Genomic DNA, 23,691 nt, shown 5'->3' with positions numbered 1-23,691 from the left:
TGATTCCCTAATGTGTTTTTTTTTCGGAACAAGGATAAATACACATTTCGCTTGAATTGTGTACACATCTCTACACAATTCAAGCGAATATTTCATAAAATAATCGCTCGCACAAATTGCATTCCAATTAGTGCTGAAAATAGGCGGGGAAATGTGAAACTAGCAACACGAGTGTTTTCACGTTTCCCTATTATTTTATACGTGCCTTAATTATGTTGCTTTTGTATGTTGGTGACGACTTAATTTTGAAATCGTAGTTTAAGCGTGTGTTATTTTGTCGATATTTAGTTGTTCTTGTGCAATATTTGAATACTTAATTTGAACTATTGCCATTAAAACGAATTTATTTAAAACAAAGTACTTAGTTACTTACTCTTTATTAGAGTTGGATTTAGATTCGAAAAATATACAGAAGATGAAGTAGCAATCATTTCGCCACGTTGCACCGAAATCACAGTCGTAGGTACCTCAAGTATTTGAGGATCTTCGAGCAGTCGCGCAATTTGCCATATTGAAGTAGTATATTGGCATCCTTAAGTGCAAGTTACAGGAGCAATCGGCATAATAATTTCGTACTTAAGCTTTCCATGCGCACCCTATGGTTTGCGCTTTTTGTGTTGATATGTTTCTAAGGTATCTACCCCTTCTAGTAACCATTGAAGTTTGCAGTCTTACGATACGAATACCATAAGTACCCAACATTACTCATACTGGCCCACAAGTGACACACGTGTGTAAAGTCGCAGGCATATCGCACGGCGTACAACGGGAGGCGCAGTCTCGGCTCGCGATCACGCACCGGCATTGTTGTAACCTGAGGGCCTACCGCGAGCCACGTTCGACGTGTTGCCTCTCTGTCGCACGTGTAGTTTCGTACGTAAGTGTGACAGGGAGGCAGCATTTCGAACGTGGTTCGCGGTAGGCCCTCTGACTTTTCCATATGCGCGTACGCAAGAACACGCGACTTAACCAGTGTTACTTGAGCTGGAGGTGCGTAGCGGCTGTGAGGCATCGGGGTGTAGTTTTCCTGGGAGCCTGACTAGGCTATATAGACATTATAGACTAAGTTCGCGAAAACAAGAAGAATTCACGTTCACGGTCTGGGATTTCATTCCATACGATGTTCTTTCTGAATGCGGGCGAATCAAAGGCTTAGGCAAACCAGTATATTTATGTCCACACGCGGATAACGCATAGTTGTTAAAAGGTATGGAGAATGTACAGCGAGCTTCAAAATTGCATGTTGCATGGACGCACTATGAATGAATTTATTAATAAAGTGGTCATGCAAATTAGCGGCTGGGTGTAAGTATACCCTTAACGACCACCTCGAGACTCAAGATTGGCAAGGCGCTCGCTGAACCAGACACACACACTCGCCCTCAGCCTGTACAATCGCATTTATACACTGGATCGTAAGGGACCTCGGGTCGCCTGTGCTTCGCGCTTCTAATGAGAATATATATAACATATAACTACAGCCATGCAAATTTCCGTCACTTCCCGAATGCAGTCTTGCAAGACAGTATTGGTTGTGTGTGCTATGGTGGCGCCCGCCTAGAGGTTATGAAACACATTAAGTTATTTGACATAGGTACAGTATGATAACGTGAGCCCAAAAAAGTGTATATACAGTCAGCTGCAGAGATAGTTGACCCCCCTGCAAAAAAATCTAAAAGGTCAGTTTGTGTTATATGCACTTTGCACATAGCCAGTCTAAAAACTCATATTAAAAACTCACAGTGTTTTGCATGAGTCAAATGGTCGGTATGCGATAAGAATACATAGGTCTAAGTCATGAACGCTGCAAGCTGATGGAAAGTGGATAAAATGTCATTAACTAACTTGTTGCTTCACGCTTTGCAATTTAAAAAGATAAGGCCACTTTTTACTAATTCCTAAATGCTAATATTGCTTTTAACCCTGTAGTCTGTACCTTGCAAAAGAAGACAGACTTAATTTTGCTTTAGGTATGTTAAGTTTTTATTGACGATTTAGGTCGACATTAAAAATGCAGCTAATGCACTGCATACTATGCTAGCGGTCCGCTTATTTTTGAAATGAACATATTTATATGGACGCCTATGGATATACTCGTACAAGTCGTACATATGTATCCGACGGTGATCCATTGCTATCAAGCGGGACATATGAGTGACGTATGATGTATGGCTTGTTTTAAAAGCTGAAAAACTGGCTAGCATACGGAATTTTCAGCACCGTAGTACTTCCGTGCACATATAACAATAAAATCATTTTACTATTCAACCTTCTCGTATGAAGTCCGCCTTATTATAATCCGCCTTTTATATTCGCTACCCGCCGCTTATCGTTCCTACTTGTCACGAATGTTTTCACCCATGCGTTTGACATTTTGCTGTGCACGTCGCTACGTATGCACGGTGTCAAACGTGACATGTATAGGCGCCTTTACCTTTCGCGATTCTTGTGGTATGAATACTGATTTGTAAACTTTACGGTCAAATCGTGTCCTATAAGTTTATGGTGAATGACACATGGGATGATCAATATTTTTCTTTAGGTAGGTAGGTAGGTTCAAATATACAAAAAAAAAAACAAAAATGTAAGATATTTTTGAAGTGAAAACTTCTTTAGCGGCGCTGGGCACTTTTTGAGGTGGGGAAAAAATTAGAGATGCAACGGATAGTTGTTTGGCCGGATACCGGATACCGGATATCCGGCCTGGACACAGGCCGAATATCCGGTATCCGGCCGCCGAATATTCGGCCGGCGGAACTATACCTATATTTTGAGTTTTGCAGGTGCGCGTCGTGCAGGTTTCGACCTGTTTCGTAGTGAACGTTCGCGCGGACACATTTCTAGGATCGTAACGAATTTTATCACTTTTAAAAGAATAAACTGATTCGATTATGACCGTGACTGTTTTTTAGATTCCATTTTTTACCCCAAAATCAATGATATTATATAACCATAGATAGGTTATACTCATACTTGAGGAGCACAAAAAATACTTCCATATTTTATTTCTGTGCCTACTAAGAAATCTGTTATTTTTGATTAATTTTCTCATTCCATCCATCTTTGTCACACTCGTTGTTAAACATAAGGTCATCTCTTTCTCTTTCGGTATGCGGGAGCTCGTTAGCACGTGCACATTTCTCGCTTGTCCAGCCGCGACTAAAGGCAACTTGTCCAATTTGTCACAAGTTAAGGGCTTCAATTTTGGAACGCCTATGACCTATCTTGAGTTATAAATCATTGCCCAAAATGTGTTAATTTTACTATCCGGTATCCGGCCGGATAGTAGGGCACTATCCGGTATCCGGCCGGATACTAAAATAACGGCCGGATAGGCCGGATACCGGATAGTCACCGGATATCCGGTGCATCTCTAGAAAAAATGATAAACTCGAGACAGCGTAAGGCGATCACGTGACCGTAAGGGGCGTAAGGCGATCACGTGACCGTAAGCCCCGTAAAGTGGCCACTCATAATTTAGATGGCATTTAAATCAATAAAGAAAAACTCAATGTTATTTGACATTTATGTTGCGGACTCCTTTTCAAGACTCTTTACCTATGTTCAAATAATTTGACGTTGTCATGGCAGTAGGTATATAAATAAACATGTCAAGGAAAAAGTGTGATCTTATTTGAGAATGATAATAATATATAATAAATAAATATAATACCTCCGCTAAACGTATGTATCGTGTTACCGGGCGTCGGTAACATAGTGAGGTGAGTTTTCACTTCTATCGGCACTCCCGGAGTGCAACCGTTGTTGCTTGTTTTTTTAGTACTTCTTGTACGTATTATTTTGTGTGGAATATTGTGCAAAAAAGAGGAACTTGAATACGAGTATCATAAGCTCAATATTTCCAAGACCTTCCGCTATATTGGGTTCATGTTTTGATTGTAAATAGAGTTTGCTCCCGGTACTGAGTTTGTATGGCGAGAACCGGGAATTCCCGGTTCTCGCCATACAAACTCAGTACCGGGTGCAAACCCTAATTGTAAAAGACGCCAAAGGCGTGCGTGATGTTATGGTAAATCGAACATAAATATATCCCCCAAAATGCGAGAGGTGTGCTGTAGGCGGGGCGGGTAGTGTCCTAATATGCTAAATAGATTAGTCTTTGGCAACACATTCCCGCTGGTGCCCTTCGGGTGCGGCGCCCTCAAAACATAGCAATTTCCAAAGGACTGTGCAAATTGGCTGTAACGTTTAGCTTTGGACTCATCAAATCCGCAAGCAATAAGCTACCGTCATAAAAACTGATTGCCACACAATGGCTCCGGCATGCACCATTTATACACTTCAAACGTAAACGTTCCCTTTCTTCACGAGACAATTCTACAATAAAATATTTACAATGGGGAGCCCCATCCCTTTTTATCCGAAACACGCGACACATGTCTGCACCAAACAATTGACCGTAAAACTCTCGGCTCTGACAATTGTTTATCTAAATCTTGGAGTCAGAGTTTGTACATGTTGGATTGGACAATAGGGTGTGCCCTAATGAGTCACATCATCATCTTTTTCAACCGCCAAAACGGTTTGTTCCTATGACAACAATAGAAAGTCGCATAACTTGACGTCACAGCATATCAGCGCGCCCTTATGTTTCTATAGGTTTTCATAAATTCTGTTATAGAAAAAACTAAATTAATTGTTTTATATGTATAAGCTAAACTTATTTAAATTTAAAACATAAGACTTAATTTGTTCAAACGTTGGACAATTACCTAAGTATTGCGCAGTCATTCTGTTCCGTTCCCATATATTACAGGCCATTAGTCATTACCATCTGATAAGAGCATCAATGCTGACTCATTCGTCTTTTTGCGCACTCTTAGACAGGTACGATGGAAACAAAAAGATATTAATGATAAAGGCCAATCGATGAGTTAATGCATGAGAATGCACCGATATGGATCGGGATGACGGCCGAGACCTTTAGAATTGATTTCAAAGGGCACAGAACATCTCCGTGTGTTGTACGGCGGTGCAAGACGTTGCGTTGGGAAATATCGATCACGGGCGATAGCTTTTATGAAATAACCGACATTTTGGACGGCCGAAGAATTGAATTCCGTTGACTCGCGTATTTGAGCATGCTTTAGGAAATTGATAGGTATATATCGAATAAATAGCACCGAAATATATATATGGTTGTGGCACCAACTACGATTAAAATGGTACGCTTCGATAATCTATGCCGGCATTTGTCTTCCATGTTAAACAAAAGAGATGTCGCCATGGAAACTCGCAAACAGAACGATTGCCGAGGCGAATAATTTTAATGATTGTACTGATTGTAGGTATTATATACCTACGATCCCTCTTTGATAACAACATAAAGGTTTTTTGGGCTATACCAAAATGCATAGCCGATGCAGGTTATTTATTTTTATTACAATGATAATTATAAGTAGTGTTTTTGTTTCTCCTCAGCCTAATTGGCGAAGGTACACAATTATGACCTCCTTACTTATGTACAAACTTGTATTTTATCTATATGTTGATTTTATAGTAAAAAAAAACCGCTTGCAACTGATAAAATATGTTGGTTTCGATCAAACATGTCCTTAAATAAATAAAAATATTTTTGTCATAGCTTTTAAAACTGGCTAATAAAAATTTTAAAACCGGCTACGGATATTTTTCATAAATAACTTCCTCTTTTCTAAAAGTCAACTGAATTTTAGTCTAAATATTGAATATGCTACTCTGCAATAAAATATATCGATTGACTCCTGATTTATGGTCGAACTAATATCAAGAGTACTTTTTCACTTTACCAGCCTAAGCAGAAAAGTTCACAAGATATTAGCTCTACTTTATCAAACTCGCTATTGAGAACACACGTAATATAACTATGTACTAAAATTATAACTTGCAATGGCATTTTGTATTTACCTTAATTAAACTAAAATAGGTATGTAAGTTTATGTAACATCTTCTCGGTAAAAAAATAATTAACTTAAGCTTATAGCTGCAGAAACCGTACCCTACGCTCCCAAAAGATAAACTTAGTGCTTTATGCAAATCTCATGCTAATGCCTTAAACACTCAGTGCACACGGATTTCTGCATAAACACACTTTAGCCTCATTCGTATTTTCCTAAACTAGACTTGCTATTTCTGGAGTCGCACAACACTTAAACTTGGCCCGTACTCAATTATTCATTGCACTCTGCAACATTATGACAAGTTAAGACCCCACAAGATTTAACTTGCATGTTGAAACATAATAACTATAATGTCTACTATAATAAAAGATCTACATAATTTGCTGCGTTCGTGACTATACAGTCTAATATATTCTCATGTCGTTTGCTTGACGCGTTGCTATGCCTTGATGCCTTGATACATCAATAGGCGGCGGTTTGAAAGGGCTTTCAGACCGGCTAAGCCGCACGTTACTAAACGTTTTGTTTTTGCAAAAATCCATATGCTAAATGTGAATTGAATGACTGAACCGATTAGAATAGAACAAAACCTTAGTCGAAATAGGAAACCCCGGAGTTAAATTCGTATTTCAATATTATTCCAACGCCGCAGGTGCGGTCTACGATTCCTTGCTTTTATTTTAAGCTCTGCATTTTGAATGAGGCCTTCTTCTGTGGGGTTCTCAAGTACATTAGCGATGTTAATATGCGATAGTGATGTTCATGATCGATCCTTTCATATTCAATGGCTCGTTGTTTGTAATGAATGGGGAGGGCTCTTGAGTTCTCGTTGAGTTTACGATGTGAATCGGAACCGTCGTCGGATTAAGGAGGCTTATTATTTTCGATGTAAGCTACAGCGCTGCTTATTTCTTTTTATACGAGGTCGGTTTCGTTCGCAAGATTAATTCGTGTTTTAAAAAATGCGTGGGGTGGGAAGTGTAACTGCCATCATCAATATATTTCTTCTCTAACGTTACCTACCTATTACCTACGTACAGTTATAAATTGGAAAACTTTTAATTGGCATTTCCGCGCATTTATCCTTTTTTACAACACAGATTTCTTTTAAGTTCTTACTTGGAAATTGTTTGCGTTAAATGATGTATGTGTTTTACGTCTCCGCGAGAACTTTTTTGTGACTTTTGAGAATACATTGAATACCAGAAAACAGAATTAACACATCGAATATAATTTCGTAACTTTAGATATTACCTGTGCTCCTTTAGATACTTATCTCATTATCATATTTCTTTTCTACGCTTAGATTCTCTAGAAATAAATTCATTCAACTTTGTGACTACACCAAAATACTTTTAAAACGACAATACAAAGCTTTTATCACATCATTTTGAAACGGTGTTGAATCTCAATTTGTCCTTGACTACAAAATAATGGAAGTCTGAACGGAGCCAATAAAACGCCAACCGGGTCTTTATTCGATCTGTAGAATGTAGAATCCAATAAGGACGAGCGATTTGCAAGAGTTGAAGATATGACTGTTCCTTGACAGTTTCCCGTTTCCGACTTGTACTTTACTGGGGTCACATTCAGAAATATGTATTTATAAATTTACAATTCCATGACTAAATTATTACAGCTTTTTTAAAAACCATCGTTGGCATAGGTACAACTACAAATCATTTATTGTTATTTAATGGGGAACATCATTTAAATACACAAACGTACAAGCAAACAAACAGCTTCTCACCCTAAGTCGTTCCGACGGGGATAAAAGTTACTTGCCAATCGAAATAATAGAACTATGTTGTTGTTCAAATATAGGCTTATATTCTGTTTAAGCAACAGATTGCGTCAGCGCATCGCGCTGATCCACGCAGATCAATCTAGGGCATAAACCAGCAGAAACATATTGTCTTAGTTGCACTTTACACGGATGTAATACAAATAAGATTTACATATGTGTGCTATAGGTAAAGTTGTGTATATAAAGAAATGCAGATTGTAAATAAATCAGATACCAATTGTCCGTTGGTGTTTCACTACCTCTATACCCAAAACCCTCTGCGTGCTCAGGGCGACACTCTGAGAGTAGAGGCTCCCATCCACCACCTTTTTACAGGAACCCTTGCTGTGGCATAAGACTCCTTCAGCCTTAATCGGTCGCTTGAGCCTGGGCGATCGGCAGCAAGTATCCATCCAAACCACCTTGATCCCCCCCCGTAGGGAATCCGTCTGTTACCGATAGGTCTCCCGGTACAGACATCCTTGTCATAGAATAAGTTAGGGCTAGGGAAGTAGGGACTTAGGCCAATAGGATCCCTTGCTATCGCCTCCCACCTTATTTTATGCAGTCTGTGCAGGCACATGCAACGCCTGAGTACCATTTGATTCCATAACGATTCAGTCCATTTAGTAATCCAGGTACTCGGCCTTAGCGTGTGGCTGTACATTTGGTCCTTCGAGCCGGTAGGGTCAGCGACAATTGACAGAGGAATATTCCGGATTCAAACCAATTTCGCAAAAAGTAATATAGAAAGAGATGTTGAAGACATTCGAGGAGTCACCGCACAATTCAAACACTACTGTGACACAGTAACAAAAACCAATACGGAAATTCACTGTGCCCAATTGTATCGCCAATTATATGAAGGGCAAGAGAAACTAGAGGAAGTCACTAATTTAATCCTGAATATAGGACAAATCAGAAAAAAAAGAGGATTATTCGGCCAAATGTTGACTTCAATATTCGGGGTAAATGACGAAGTCTACAAAGACATAGATACGTTACAAGGGAATCAAAACAAGCTGATAGAGGCAGCCAATCATCAAACCAAATTCATGATATCAACCATCGCAACAGTCAATCAAACAGAAGAAAGAATTATAAAAAAGCTAGAAACGTTCCAGACCAAGTTAAATCAAGCAATACAATATATGAACAATGTGAACAAATGGTACAAAAGAATAGACATCAATCACGTAAACATTAACATTCTTCACATGTATCAACTCGCAGCACATTACATAGATGAGATTATAGAACACTACTCCAGACTTCAAGAGGCATATCTACATCAAGGAACGATCTATGATGTACTACAACTTAAAGAAGTTAACCAAATTTTGACAAACGCCAATAGCAAGCTACCAACGAAGCTAAGAATAGTGCAAAATCAACTAATAGATACGAAGGTCACAGAAAACTCAACATACATAAAATGTGTATGGTTATTTCGCATTACAAGATATAACTAAATACACTTTGATTCACGTGACACCAGTACCAAAGCAAAATAAAAAAGGAAAAGTATACAGTTTAGAAGTATATCACAACATAATTGCGATTGATTACAATAATGAAAATTACTTCGAATTAGAGACAGAAGAATTCAAAGCATGTCTCAGAAAGAATACCGAATACATTTGTTACCCGACATCAGTAAAAAATATGCAGGAAAATAAGAATTGCATCATTGATCTTTTATTCAAGGGAACTGAGATGGTCAACTGTAACACGAGAGAACTGAACCTAACAACAACCGTATGGAAACAATTATATATGCCAAACACTTGGCTAATCATGACAACAAAATCAGTGAAAGCGTCAATAATTTGCGATGGAGAAAGGGAAGAAATTATGATCCAAAATACAACTGTCATCCACATTGCAGAAAACTGTATTATCAAAACAAGAAGAAACATTCTAGCAGCAAGAAGAGCTAACACAATATCGGTGTTAGCAACGTTTTCAAGACAAGCCAACTTTTCATTAAATACAAACGAAACAACCAATCAAATAGAAGATATAACCAGAGATGAGGAAGTTCTTGACAGCTCCAGAGACATATTTAAACATCTCACTAGCAACGAGAATTTACTCCAAAAGCAATTAGACAATACAATTTGGAAACAGATACAAAGTAACTCAGTAGCAATTAGTCTCGGTTCGTCATTAGCAGTCTTTATTCTAATGATACTAACAGTCTGTTATGGTCCACAGGTCCTGTTACACATTCGTTCCTGCGCAACCAGCCAGCGGTCTGCTTCGCTGTCCGCCGCCCCCGCCAGGTCGGCTCCACCGAAACCCAAGCGCCACAGAACAAACCCAACGGCCAACAGCAGCCAGTTCGAAGAAATAGAGTTACGTCCGATACAGCCGCTATAGAGCAGCTTCCCATCATCCCCGCTGCCTTCGGGAGTCGCCAGGATGTTTAAGCAACAGATTGCGTCAGCGCATCGCGCTGATCCACGCAGATCAATCTAGGGCATAAACCAGCAGAAACATATTGTCTTAGTTGCACTTTACACGGATGTAATACAAATAAGATTTACATATGTGTGCTATAGGTAAAGTTGTGTATATAAAGAAATGCAGATTGTAAATAAATCAGATACCAATTGTCCGTTGGTGTTTCACTACCTCTATACCCAAAACCCTCTGCGTGCTCAGGGCGACACTCTGAGAGTAGAGGCTCCCATCCACCACCTTTTTACAGGAACCCTTGCTGTGGCATAAGACTCCTTCAGCCTTAATCGGTCGCTTGAGCCTGGGCGATCGGCAGCAAGTATCCATCCAAACCACCTTGATCCCCCCCCGTAGGGAATCCGTCTGTTACCGATAGGTCTCCCGGTACAGACATCCTTGTCATAGAATAAGTTAGGGCTAGGGAAGTAGGGACTTAGGCCAATAGGATCCCTTGCTATCGCCTCCCACCTTATTTTATGCAGTCTGTGCAGGCACATGCAACGCCTGAGTACCATTTGATTCCATAACGATTCAGTCCATTTAGTAATCCAGGTACTCGGCCTTAGCGTGTGGCTGTACATATTCTTAAAAAAAAAATTACATCGAATACATAATAGGTACTCATATGAAATTCAATATGAATAAAAGTACACTGCGATCTTGCACGAGTTGGACGTGTGCCTTTAAAGCGCTAAACGTACGTTTTTAATATCATTATGCCACTTCATATACATATATTATACACATCGCTTACCATCAGGTAATCCGTCTGCTCGTTTGCACCCTATATCATAAAAAAAACACACATTTAAGAACATGTTCCCAGCAGGGCAGGAAAAAAGTGGCTTGAACTGCTCTACTTTCTTGTTACAAAGTTGAGGCGTATCGCGATCCCTTGATAAATTCGTTGTCAATTATGTTATAATATATGAATATGAAGTAACTTTCTTTTCTAGTAAGGTTGAAAAGGTGATATTGGTAATTTTAAGTTTAACCATAGAGAAAAATATACATAGATTGCTCACTCCATAAATCATTATTAGTACCAAAAAGACTATTAGCATCTAGCATCGAGTAGCGGAACTATCAGTACTGCTACTTGACAATAGATGTAGCAGTACTGATAGTTCCGCTACTCGATGCTAGATGTAGACACTGAAATTAATAGTCTAACTGATGTATGGAGTGAGCACTCTTGTCTTGTCTTACTATATTTGTCTATGGTTTAACTAAGGTAATATTACCTCAGACAATATCTTCTCCGTTTAATGTTTTTAATGGAGTATTATGTTCTACAGTTCTTTTTTATGGTTTTATATTATACATATTGTTTTAATTTTTTTCGTGGTTATCAAATTCAGTAACACTTAATTAATTGTTGCTTTAGCGGCTGATAACAAAATGTTTTAAGGGAAACGTTATCGTAAGACGATATTTTAAACATTATTTAATACAGGAAATGTAATCTAATTTCTTAATTCTAAGTAAAAAATACTATCATCAAACTCTTTTCTGAATTGACGTTTCTATCAAAACTTTTAACGTTACTTTGTTTTTTTTTTCGGATTAGGTACACATTTGTGCTTTACTAATGTTATCAAACCATTACTCCATTACCAAATTTTTGCTACGCGGTAAAGGGTTAACACAGAATAACGAATCATAAGCCACACCTTTAAAGATCACATTAACGTTTGGTTGGTATCTATTATCTATGCAAATGAGTATAGAAACATGTCTCAATTATGTATAAAAAAAGTACCATAAAGCATTTGTCCTTGGTTCTCGTAGCTTTATAATCGTAAATCGACATGGAGCAGCCGTCATTCCAATTGCGGGCCGAGCACGAGCCTCAATATACAGGAAGCCTAGCCAATATGACAACGTTGATAGAAAATGCCAATCGATATCATAATGATGGAAATAGTCACGTGACTTTTTGTGCCATCAGTCATCCCAGTACATTTTTTCTATTCGTTTAGCGTTCGTCGATGTACGATTGTCACCCTGGCTAGGCACCCAGTTCGAACACAAAGAGCGTGGGTTAGGGACCTGAGAAAGCGAAAGTGCGCTGCGGTTGGGTATTTGGTACCTATGGGTGGCACCCCGCTTGGGTGTCATTTCACTTACAAGCAAGAGAGTTTTCGTGAAAGATGGTCTTGATAGCTTTGTTGCTTGTCGATCCAGTAGATTGCCACAGATACTCGCTTGTTTCAGGCCGATTGAGGCCTCAACTAAGGAAAAGCAGAAAATCGCTCAGCGTGAAAGAAAACCACTACTTACAACGTGACTTTTGGTGGTGACGATGACGACACTTAGACATGAGGTTTCGATATAGAAGCAAAAGTGGTGTGATTACTCTGCTTCACCTCTGATTTAATGAACCTTGAGGTCACGTTACACTGGTACTTTCGAGAACAAGGTTCTCTTGCGCTCGCGCAACACGTACGGTCTGATATCGGCACAAAGCGCGCCGATCCAATGACGTATAAAAGAGTGGACTCGGCATATTGTTCTATACATGCAATCAGTTATACAAATACCAAGCATTTCGATGCAGAATAAGTAAAAATTATGTTGTCACTTTCTAACCAATAAATTTTCCCTTATGTGGAAAAGGATAACAATACTTCAGTGCGTTCTGGTATGGCAACATTTGATGGTCACGTGACATACCTACTGTGGCCGGTCCGCCATATTCAGTTCACGTTTTCCAAGGTACATGAAGCGTCAAAGTGTTCTGTTATTAAAATAAAATATTGGATATTCGGAAATTTTGCGAATATTTCTGTTTAATAATGTGGTGTAGTGGCGAAGGACAAGAAAGGACATAATCCCTAAGTGCAGTTTTGTTGGATGTGGCTCAAGAAAAAAGGAAAACCGGAAAAGTTTGTCGTTGCACCGGTATGTTTACATTTTAATTGAAATATTTGTTATTTCATAGATGACTGCCTTGTTATGGTGTGTATTTAGTTAATAACTAGCCAATAAATATTATTTGCGATATATTGGAATAAATTAAGGATTTATTTTCGATATTTTCGTACTATAGAAATTAGTACATTTGACAGTTAGTGATGTGCTTTTATATCGAATTTAAGAAAAGTTTGGGGAAGAATCTTAACATGTATTTGAAAGATTTTGTATGTAAATTTATATTTTCAATTAATTAGCTTGGACCAATCTCATTTCACGACGGACGGTATCCCTTCGCGCCTACTTTTTTCAAATTTGCCGCCTTTTTCTACTGAAAAGATCTGGTTGACCAAGTATATATGTATATAATTAAAACCTGTATCCTGAAAGCGGTTGTACTGAGGGAAAGTAAGTAATCATATATTATATAATATTTTTGTTTTTTCAGGTTACCGAAATCTGAACTGAATGTACGAGAAAAAAATGGTTAGAAACTATTGGAACAGAAAATATAAGGCAAAACACAAACTCTTGCTGATGAAAAGTGTAATTCAAACTTACCTTGATGTACTTTTCCAATATTATAGAAAAAACAAACTGAAAAAGAATCTTTCTGGAACTACCTGAACAAAGTTGTATTATTCCGAATCAGAAATGAATAAAGAATATTTTTGTGTATGAATGTTGTTTTATTCTCCATAGGAAGAATAATCTTCTTATGTTATATTTAACTAATAACGGTACCCTAGTTCACAATAGCGCTAATAAATGGTCAAGCAGGTCTTGTCAGTAAAAAAAGGCGGCAAATTTCAAAAATGTAGGTACGAAGGGATATCGTCCCATAGAAAATTGGAATTTTGCGCCTTTTTCTACCGACAAGACTTGCCTGACCATCTATGCATTTATATTATTAATTAAATTGCAACTTTGTGATATCTGCACTATCGTCTTAATTAATCGTAATTAGTACAATTTTGAACTAGAGTAGGTATCGATAATGCAAACGGCCGTCATAAAGACTCATAAGCCAACAAATAGCGTTCTCTCAATTATATGTTATCTTAAGTTACACGCCAACATCAACATTTTTTTCTGCTTTGCCTTAAGGCAGGCTTAGGGCTTAAGGTGGACTGGTAGAGAATGTCATAAGACGTATAAAGTCCGCCTTTTGTACACTATGTTTTTCTTCTCTTTAAGTGGATCTAATAGGTTTATGTGTTTAAAATGATGACAACTTAGTTTATCGATATCCTTGTCAAATATCAACTTGTTTTCCCAGCACTACAGACCGCCATGTTCAGTTCTCGGCAATATGGCGTCGGCCACACTTTTTTTGTAGGTATGTCGCTTCCATATGATTCTTTTTTCATTGCGCCGATCCCACCATTGTGCATGGACGCCGATTGTCGAAGGAATGTCCCGATTGCCATCATGAAGGATGGGAAGTTTGCTTTAAATTATACGTCGCGTACTGCCTACGTGCCTACAACCACATGGTACAGGGATTAGCATTTAATATATCGTTTCGAATATTACCTGTATATTGCAGAGTACCTTGAATAAAATTATTAATTCGTTGTTGGAATCAGTAATGACACAGACTTAAAGTAATGACGAGAGTTGAGTAGCTAATTTTGTGTTAATCTTTATTTTAGTACTTTATAAAAATCAAATTGGTGGAAGTATATTGCCTAACACTTTATTGTTCAGTGACTACCTACTTGAAAATGTTTGCACAATGAATCACCTTCTTAAATAAGTACTTACCTACGCATTCTACGCACTTCCTATTGTCTAATTTGCCAAATCTTCAATTCGATTTTTATTGATCTAATTTTTTGTAACCATATAGGTAGGTACCTAGGCACTAACTTAGGTTTCAAACTAAAATTGTTTATTTACACGATTACACAATGTTAGCTCAATTGTACAGTCGCCATCAGATATATCGGAGCGTCTAAGGCGCTCACAAATATCTGAACACACATCTATTTTCAGGGCGTTAAAGTGCGTGTTCAGATATTGTGAACATCATGACCGCTCCGATATATCTGATGGCGACTGTATCTACAAAAAATAGTCATTTCTACCTCGCTTTGACATTCAAAAGACGAAAGTATCTGACCATTAATTTAAATATGATAACTATAACGGGCGTTTTAATTTGAATTAGCAGTTTTATTTTGTGACTTCATATAAACACCAGATAAAAAACTAATTAATTTCATACACAAAAACTTCGCTCATCTCTAAGCAATTCGATAGACAGAGGCCTCATTCAACGGCATGTGTGTATTGTTGTTGCTTCCCACATATTCCTGATTAGTGTGATTACTCATCATATATTATGCTATTGTCCTTTGTGCTATCAAATACGCGTGTATCCTCTGGGGCTATAATTACGTTTCGAAAGCCGTATGAAGCGAAGGCCAAACATAGTGATTGGTGGAGCTTTTGTTTTGAGTTTAAAATTATACATAGAGTTTGATTAAGTATGAAGAAGATTAGAACATGAGCTTCGTATTACAATTAATTTTCCGTTTTGCGAATAATTAAGGAGAATTCTTCATGTAGCCAAGGATAATGGAAGATTGCCGAAGTACATAGTTTCGAGTCAGTAGCTTTTTTCTTTTTAAGTTGTGTTGCTGATTCTAACCTAAGTTACGTTGTTGTAGTTTTGTTTCTAAGTGGTGTTTTTGTCATCGTGTATGACACTTTTGTGAAAAAACACATGCGTTTGGCATTGATAGTCTTTTTGTGAGAACTAGCAATTTAACTACCATACCTACTCAGTCCTATATAACGAGCCTTCCCTACTCTGCTTTAAGTATTAAGTAAGTGGATTCTTTCCTAATTTTCTGGATGCCGACTGTAGATATATCCAGCGGCTTTTGCCCACTTTATGAATGCTTTAACTTTTGCAGCTCACTGTACTGTACCTATCCTTACCAGACAAAAAAACCAAGCTAATCGCCTATTATGATTATTAGCACATATTACACGATCAAAACGTCTTCATTAATCTCATCTTAAGCAAGCGACACCAATCTTTAAGCCACGATCACACATGGCCAACATTTGCCCCAACCCGGCACAGGTTCACACACATGTTAGCAATGATTAATGTATGACGAAACAGTTTCTTTACTCTGATATCGTAATGTGCAAGTTTATAGTGTCACTTTCCCCTACATGAATGGTATGTAAAAAATATAGAAACACAGCAATGCAACGTGTAGGTATGTCAAGGCAATAATTATTGCCCAATGTTTAGGCTTGGGAACTCTTTTGCTATGGATTAATTAAATGGAGTCTAATAACCCTGTGTGATTCCTAAGTCACGTTATTGAGAAGAGTAAATTAAATTTAAATATAAGCAAACAATGGATGAATGGTAAATTAACAAGCTGGGCGATAGCCTCGCGGAGTTTGATTCTCTTTTGCCATTTGTATTTTACGAAAATTTTTAAAATGGAAAAAAAAGACAATGATTTTAGCTACGAGTTTATACTTATATAGGCGTCAAAACTTCGCCGATGTGTCAATCACTTGCAAAAAGTGGGGGATTCTATACAAATAAAACCGTATTTAGTAATGTTACAGATTTCAAATGTTTTACTTGTTAGATTTGCTAATAATTTGGTAAATATTTTAACAATGTCACTACCGAAAATGTCACTAATACTCCAAACTAGTTGCAGGGGATAAAATTAATCCTCAGGTACTTCAAAGCAAGAATTTATGCAAACATAGGGGTGTTAAGTATATTTGTAAGCTTAACGTGTGTGTTTGCGTAAGTATGTATAAGTATACGTGTGGATTGGTGCATGGCAGCTTCCAAACGAATAGGTATCTAGTGATTTTATGCTTTTATTATTGAAAAGTGACAATGATGAAATGACACTAGATTTCGTGACGATATTAAACGCCACGTCACAATCCAATCTTATACCTTTAAAGGGGCTCACTGATTACCATGTCAGTTAGAACAAAAGGTTGACAGTTCCGAACAACTGACAGGCCGATACCGTCCGGCGGACTGTTATTCAGTGGGCCCCTTAAATGAGCAATTCTTGTATATTTATTTATTTATATATATATATATATATATATATATATATATATATATTTCAGGGATCTCGGAAACGGCTCTAACGATTTCGATTGAATTTGATATATGGGTGTTTTCGGGTGCGAAAAATCGATATAGCTATTAGGTCTTATCTCTGGGAAAACGCGCATTTTTGAGTTTTTATATGTTTTCCGAGCAAAGCTCGGTCTCCCAAATATTGATCATCAATGGTTTTCCAGCCAAAGTGTAGACCAAGGCGAAATGGATCAAGTTAAAAATCCGTTAATATTTGAAATATTGACATGAAAAAAAAGTACAGTCATATAAGCTTTATTGTAAATATTCACAGTTTGATCCAACTAGCCCTGTGGGAGGATTCGCCGCGGTCTAGCCTGGGTTTAATATCTATAAGCAAAGGTACATCAACAATTTAAAAACTATTACCTTTACATTGAGTTAATTTATGGAATGTTTTGTCGAACACTGCACGGCTCGTATTTAACTAGCGGCAGTACGCAATAAGTTATTTTAGTACGTCATACAAGGCACCTAAAATTAAACTAGACGTGCCCGTCATACATTGTTCTAATGCTAACGAGAATTAGGAAATGCACCAAACTCTGAATTTAATTTGAGTTATATGACAGTCAAAACGAGCTCTTGCCTGAAATATTTAGGAACGTTAAAACTTAGGTTTGAAATAATTTAAGTGCTTAGTTTGCACGCGATGCTGAGCCGAAATGCGGATGAAATCGGTTTTACGAGCGTATATGGTCGCAGAATAAATTATTGTCACTGGTAAGCTTTATAAACCTGCGTTATGTAGGTAAGCCTGATATTTTAGGTAGGTATATTAGGATAGGTAGGATATTTCGACTAACATAAGTATGGTCTAATCTTTATAATCGAGGTAGGTATCATATACTTAACTATATCTAACATATTTCTATTTACATCTAAAGCTGCTATTTGGTTATATTCCTCGAGAATCCAGATACGGCTTGCCCATATAAACCCAAGATTGTACGTTGGCCCTTTTTTTATAAAAATAACTTCTATCGGGACATCCAATTCAAATGGGATATTTTTCTTTCACCGAAAATCTAGGGTAAACATAAAATAAATTATATCGGAAATAAGTTCCGGAATGTTCCGCGGAACTCAATCGATTACGGAATTTAACCCAAGCCCTCCGATTTAAAAGGCGCTCTTCATTTGTATAAATGGCTATACCTACAAATTTAGACGAACTGTCACATATATGAAATATCTAACGGGATCCTAGGGATATCGATTATCGATACATACATATAAGATGCAGGATCTTATACATATGTTGAATATGTTTGAATACAATAGCCAAGTACCTTTATAAATAAACATTCTGCTCAATTGGTAATATGGGTAGGATAAAAAGCTTAGAAACCATTAATTTTGATCCGATGTTCATTAATCATGCTACGATAGCGATTGTCATGGAGGATTTATTCCCAAGTAGGTAGTTAGTAGCCATTGTTGACTACTTAGATTGCTGATATCGGTTTATTAAGGAAATAACATACTTAGTTAAACCTTTTCATTTTCGGCACTCCTCATTTCATAAGCTTTGGTAGAAACATCATTAAGCGGCATATTCTTTTTTCTTTTCGGAGAATTGTCTATAGGTACAATGGTTATACCTCCAGTTAACTAATTTAAACTTTCAACAATTTCATATAATATGAGATCCTCCATCCACTTGTAGGTAAATAGTTGTTTTTCATAAGATTCGCATTATAAGCGCAAGCTTTTTTTTATCGACTGTAAACTCAAAAAGTTGAGTGTTTACTATACAAAGTTTGCAATTGACAAAAATAAGCAATTATTGTTTTCGTCATGTCACTCAAGGATGATTTACACAGCTTAAGCACGAGATATAGGTAATACGTTCAATTGTTTTATTAAAACGTCGCAGAAACCGTATACAATACCACATGAACACTTAAACGGCCATTACGTTCCTAAAATGGCACGCAAACTCCCGGAAAACGGTATGATTACCGAAATCCCCGCCCAGACCCAGTATTTACCACATTAAACAGTCCACATCAAGGGATCCAAATAGCTGACCGATTCCCGCATCCTTTTGTAGTCCGACAAAGCGAATTCAGGTTACGGAGATCAGAAGCGAGTATATCACGTCATTAAATAAAGCCCCGGTGCGTTACAAAGACTTGTTTGATACCACTTAACAATCTATTGCCTCTTTAGCACCAGTATCGTGCGACCTCGAGCCATCTTCTATTTCGTACTTAATTCCGCTTTCCAAAAAGTCTAGGTGTGTGAAGACGAAGTATCTTATAGTTGCACTATAAATTTTTTTTTCTTATCTACATAAGCTACTACCGGATGCTTTCTTTTTCTGTATTCCCGACAAAATAGGGTTGAGACCTCTTCAAAGTAATAGCCTCAGACTATATGAAATGAAATGAAAATGCTTTATTGCCACAAAAAAGTACAAAAATATAAACTAAACTAATTTATTATACTTACTACACTTACTAATAATATTAAATATACCTAAGTTATAATTTATTTTATGGATCCTGTTTTTAACCTTTGTTTTGCATCTTATTGTCTTTACTATCAAGTGGACCATGGTGAATAAATAAACACTTGTTACAAATATGCGGGTTTAGAACTTATACTTACTGGTTTACAGTGATGTTCTTCAAAAACGATTGGAATACTTGCCTAAGTTTCACCTTCGCGCGGGCAGTGTGCGTAACCGGCCGCTACGAAAGGCCATAAACACATTACAGTCCAGACTGCATGTGCCCTTTTTCATTTAAATCAGCGTTTTCGGGAGCGTGCGCAAACAACGCAGAGACATTTTCTTTGATTAATAACGATCGAGAACAATGCGCCGTTCAGCAATATCCGCTCGTGTGGACCGTGACTTGCGCTCGCGCATCCGTTTGGCAATAAGTGGGCTTAGCATCTGTTGAAACTGTTTAGCATCTTTATGTTATGATTATGAAAATGAAATTAGATACCGCATTAAAGTACCGACAGGCGAGAATATTTGCTGGATTTTGGTTGTAATTTGTTATGTTCTTGAGACCAAGGGACAATTTTATTTAGGATAAACATTATTGTAACTTGTCAGATCCCCAATTCCCCCAATTCTTTCAATTGGTAGTCTCCAATCTGCATTGGGCCAGCGTGGGGACTATAGCCCAAGCCCTCTCGCGAGTGAGAGGAGGCCTGTGCCTAGCAGTGGGACGTATATATGCTGAATTACTTTACTTTTATACTTGTCAGATATGCTTTATGAAAAATATCGTCTCTTCTGTACTAAAAAGTACCTACTTACCTTTTGGTTGTGATTCATGAGTCAAAGATGCCTCTGATTTAATTTTGGTCATCATCAAAATTGTGGAAATTTTGGTCCACTAAATTCTTAGCTTCCGGAAGCAGGAAACACAAATTAGAACCTAATTCTGTTTATGACCCGTAAATCTCCAGGAAAGCTGCACTTTGACCAAACCAAATTCAGAAACACGCTGAAAACACCATCCTCAAAGATAATTCAACCAATTCAGCTTTGATTGCCAGTTTACGGCAACTTTCCTTTGATACTTGTCCTGTCCGAATTTCCTTGATGTGATTAAATGTTCGCAGCCAAAGGGTAACTGGCTGGATACCTATTGAAAATGTTTACCGGAAGCTCCTGAACTAGCAGACTGCAGGGCACTCTGCGGGCGGATATTAACCGTTGATTTGGTAACGCTCGCGTTGGGTCAGCGTATCGATTGTCATTTGTTTTTAACGTGTATTCACCCTGTGCACGGGTTGTTTACTGTTAATTTACAACTAATAATGGCGAATATTTTAGGATAGAACATAGGTACCTTCTTTTGATAGTGAAATGATCTCTAAATGGCACTTATGAGACATTAATGGGTAAACGAACTCATTAGAAACTATCTTAGTCTGTCTGATTAGATTTAATTCCTAATTAGGTTTATCTCTCAAGATCATGACATAGACGATAGCAGCATTAAATATTACTAGGCAATTTTGATGCAAACCAAGATTAGAAGTGTCTTATATATGTATGAGTACTTATACATATAATTTTATTAATGCGCTATCTTCAAAGACGGTTTCTTAGTTTCAGAGTAGGTCCTTTAAACTTTCGAAAAAAAGTTAGCGAAATGGAGTAATACTTATCAAGCAGTAAGAAAATTAATAAAATGCACCGCCATAACATAACCTTCGTCTATCTTTGGCCTCTATCTACTCGTAAGGACACCACGTACGTTAAAATTCGTCTTAGAAATGAACGTACAAACCTACATACTGCCAAAAAGCATAACTACTTACTCCCTTTTTATCAATCGTGCAAAAATATCTAGAATTTTCCCAGACTACGTACTTTCATTGATGAAACTTCTCATAAATTACGAGTGGTAATAGGAAAGTTCCCTCAAGTGAGTCTCGGTCACACCCCCGGGTTTCTCTCGGTTCTGCACATTGATCGCGGGTGTAATGTGAATTGCTAACCACAAGCGAACCGTGAATGTCTGGAGCCCCACAAATTATGCACTAAACTAGGACGAGTCACATTTAAAATATATGCAAGCGTATTATGCGCAGTGCAAGCTTCAGCTAACTTATGAAAGTAATTTTGTGTTACATATTTTTTGAGAAATGGTTTAATCTTCACTTAACTTATTCTTAACAGTAGTAGCATGTGTGAGTGACTTTCTTGAAATATGTTCACCAAATATCATTTGATATGCACCTACGAATAACTTTTTACGGTAAACTAAAAAAGTCACATCGGACAACAAAAAAACTAGCCGAATTACGGAGTTCAGAGAGCCTACCGCGAACCACGTTCGACGTGTTACCTCCCTGTCACACTTACGTACGAATTTACAAGTGCGACAGAGAGGCAACACGTCGAACGTGGTTCGCGGTAGGCGCTCTGATACCAACTTAGGACAGCCGAAAAACTAAATTTCAAAGGTGGTATGTTCATTAGCCTGCAGAGGCATAGTGTAAGTACATACTCGTATCTGCATTGTGCAAATTCCAAATAGTTTCTATAAAGTTAGGAAAGTGCTAAACTTCTGCAAAATTTTACGTTCACTAAGGGATACCTATTTAGACGTTAAACATTTTTCTATTATGGAAAGTTGGAGTTTTTGAAACTTTGCGTCAGCCAACTACTTAGTAGGGGAAATGAAATGAAATGAAATGAAAATTTTATTGATAACAATTAATTGGACTGCAGCTTTATTCCTCTTGCATCGTGCTATTCGTGCTCGTCGCAGTAGCATTTATAGGATCACGATAAATACTCTATTGTCATTACTCAATGCGATGGTATGATAAAGGTCGTGGCATTTTATGCAGAACTCTCTGGGGAATGCAAATTGAACTTTAGTTCATTCCGTTTTCTGTTAGAACAATGATTGTGTAAGTTGCGTTCGGTACGTTCGGTGTTTTAGTTTGAAGCCAGGGTTGTTCTTGCCTGCTATGATAGAGTTTAATTTAGAGAGAGAATTATATTGAGGGTAGGTACCTAGTTGTATTTTACTTTGAAACTTTCGCCCACCATTCGGTTTCGATGAATTGTGTCCGAACTTTAGACACAGATTTAAGAAGTTTTGATAGTCTATTAGTAGAAAATAATCACGTGTGACACATTTAGTCTGGCTAGCTGTTATGCTGTAAGTTTTATATATTTGGGTTTAATTTGGGTAAAATCGATTAGCTGGTACCTTAAACGTAGAAACTGAATCATTCTATAAAAGATTTACTGCGCCTAAAACATAGATATATTGAGTTTTGTTGAGCTTATTTTGGGACTTAGATAGTCGATGTGTGTAAGAATGTCATATAATATTAATTAATTTTTATTTTTCTGTAATTTGCAGCCAGTGGGCATCTACCGCGGCAAGTACGAATGGGCGAACGAGAACAGTCCGATGGGAGGCGACTGCTCGCTCTGGGTCCGAGCGGCCACTCTCGCGTTGGACGATGGACAGTGGCAGTGTCAGGTCACTGCTAGCAACTATGACGTGCAGGTAACACAATATTTTTTTATGAAATATAATGTTATTAATACGGTTATGAGAAGCGCTGGTGGCCTAGCGGTAAGAGCGTGCGACTTGCAATCCGGAGGTCGCGGCCGTCGCGGGTTCGAACCTCGGCTCGTACCAATGAGTTTTTCGGAACTTATGTACGAAATATCATTTGATATTTACCAGTCGCTTTTCGGTGAAGGAAAACATCGTGAGGAAACCGGACTAATCCCAATACGGGCCTAGTTTACCCTCTGGGTTGGAAGGTCAGATGGCAGTCGCTTTCCTAAAAACTAGTGTCCACGCCAATTACTGGGATTAGTTGCCAAGCGGACCCCAGGCTCCCATGAGCCGTGGCAAAATGCCGGGATAACGCGAGGAAGACGATGAATGTTATTAATACGAAAGTTCGTTGTATAGATAGCATCCGACTGTGGCATTTAACTACGCACGTAGATGTAAGTCACCCACTTGGTA

General features: G+C 37.9%; 2 protein-coding genes across 2 annotated transcripts in view; both read left to right on the top strand.

The window, feature by feature from the left end:
* Positions 1 to 23,691, top strand: part of LOC134653104 (G-protein coupled receptor Mth2-like) — a 222,907-nt gene that overhangs the window by 109,097 nt on the left and 90,119 nt on the right. The window lies entirely within an intron of this gene.
* LOC134653116 (hemicentin-1) overlaps positions 1 to 23,691 on the top strand; it is a 74,231-nt gene that overhangs the window by 33,358 nt on the left and 17,182 nt on the right. Inside the window, exon 3 of the mRNA XM_063508422.1 lies at positions 23,068 to 23,217. Coding sequence (XP_063364492.1) covers positions 23,068 to 23,217 — 150 coding nt within the window. The remainder of the gene's footprint in view (positions 1 to 23,067; positions 23,218 to 23,691) is intronic.

Source organism: Cydia amplana, chromosome 12 (assembly GCF_948474715.1).
Source record: "Cydia amplana chromosome 12, ilCydAmpl1.1, whole genome shotgun sequence".
In the NCBI taxonomy this organism is placed as follows: Eukaryota; Metazoa; Arthropoda; class Insecta; order Lepidoptera; family Tortricidae; genus Cydia; species Cydia amplana.
This window is presented reverse-complemented; position numbering and strand designations above follow the sequence as displayed.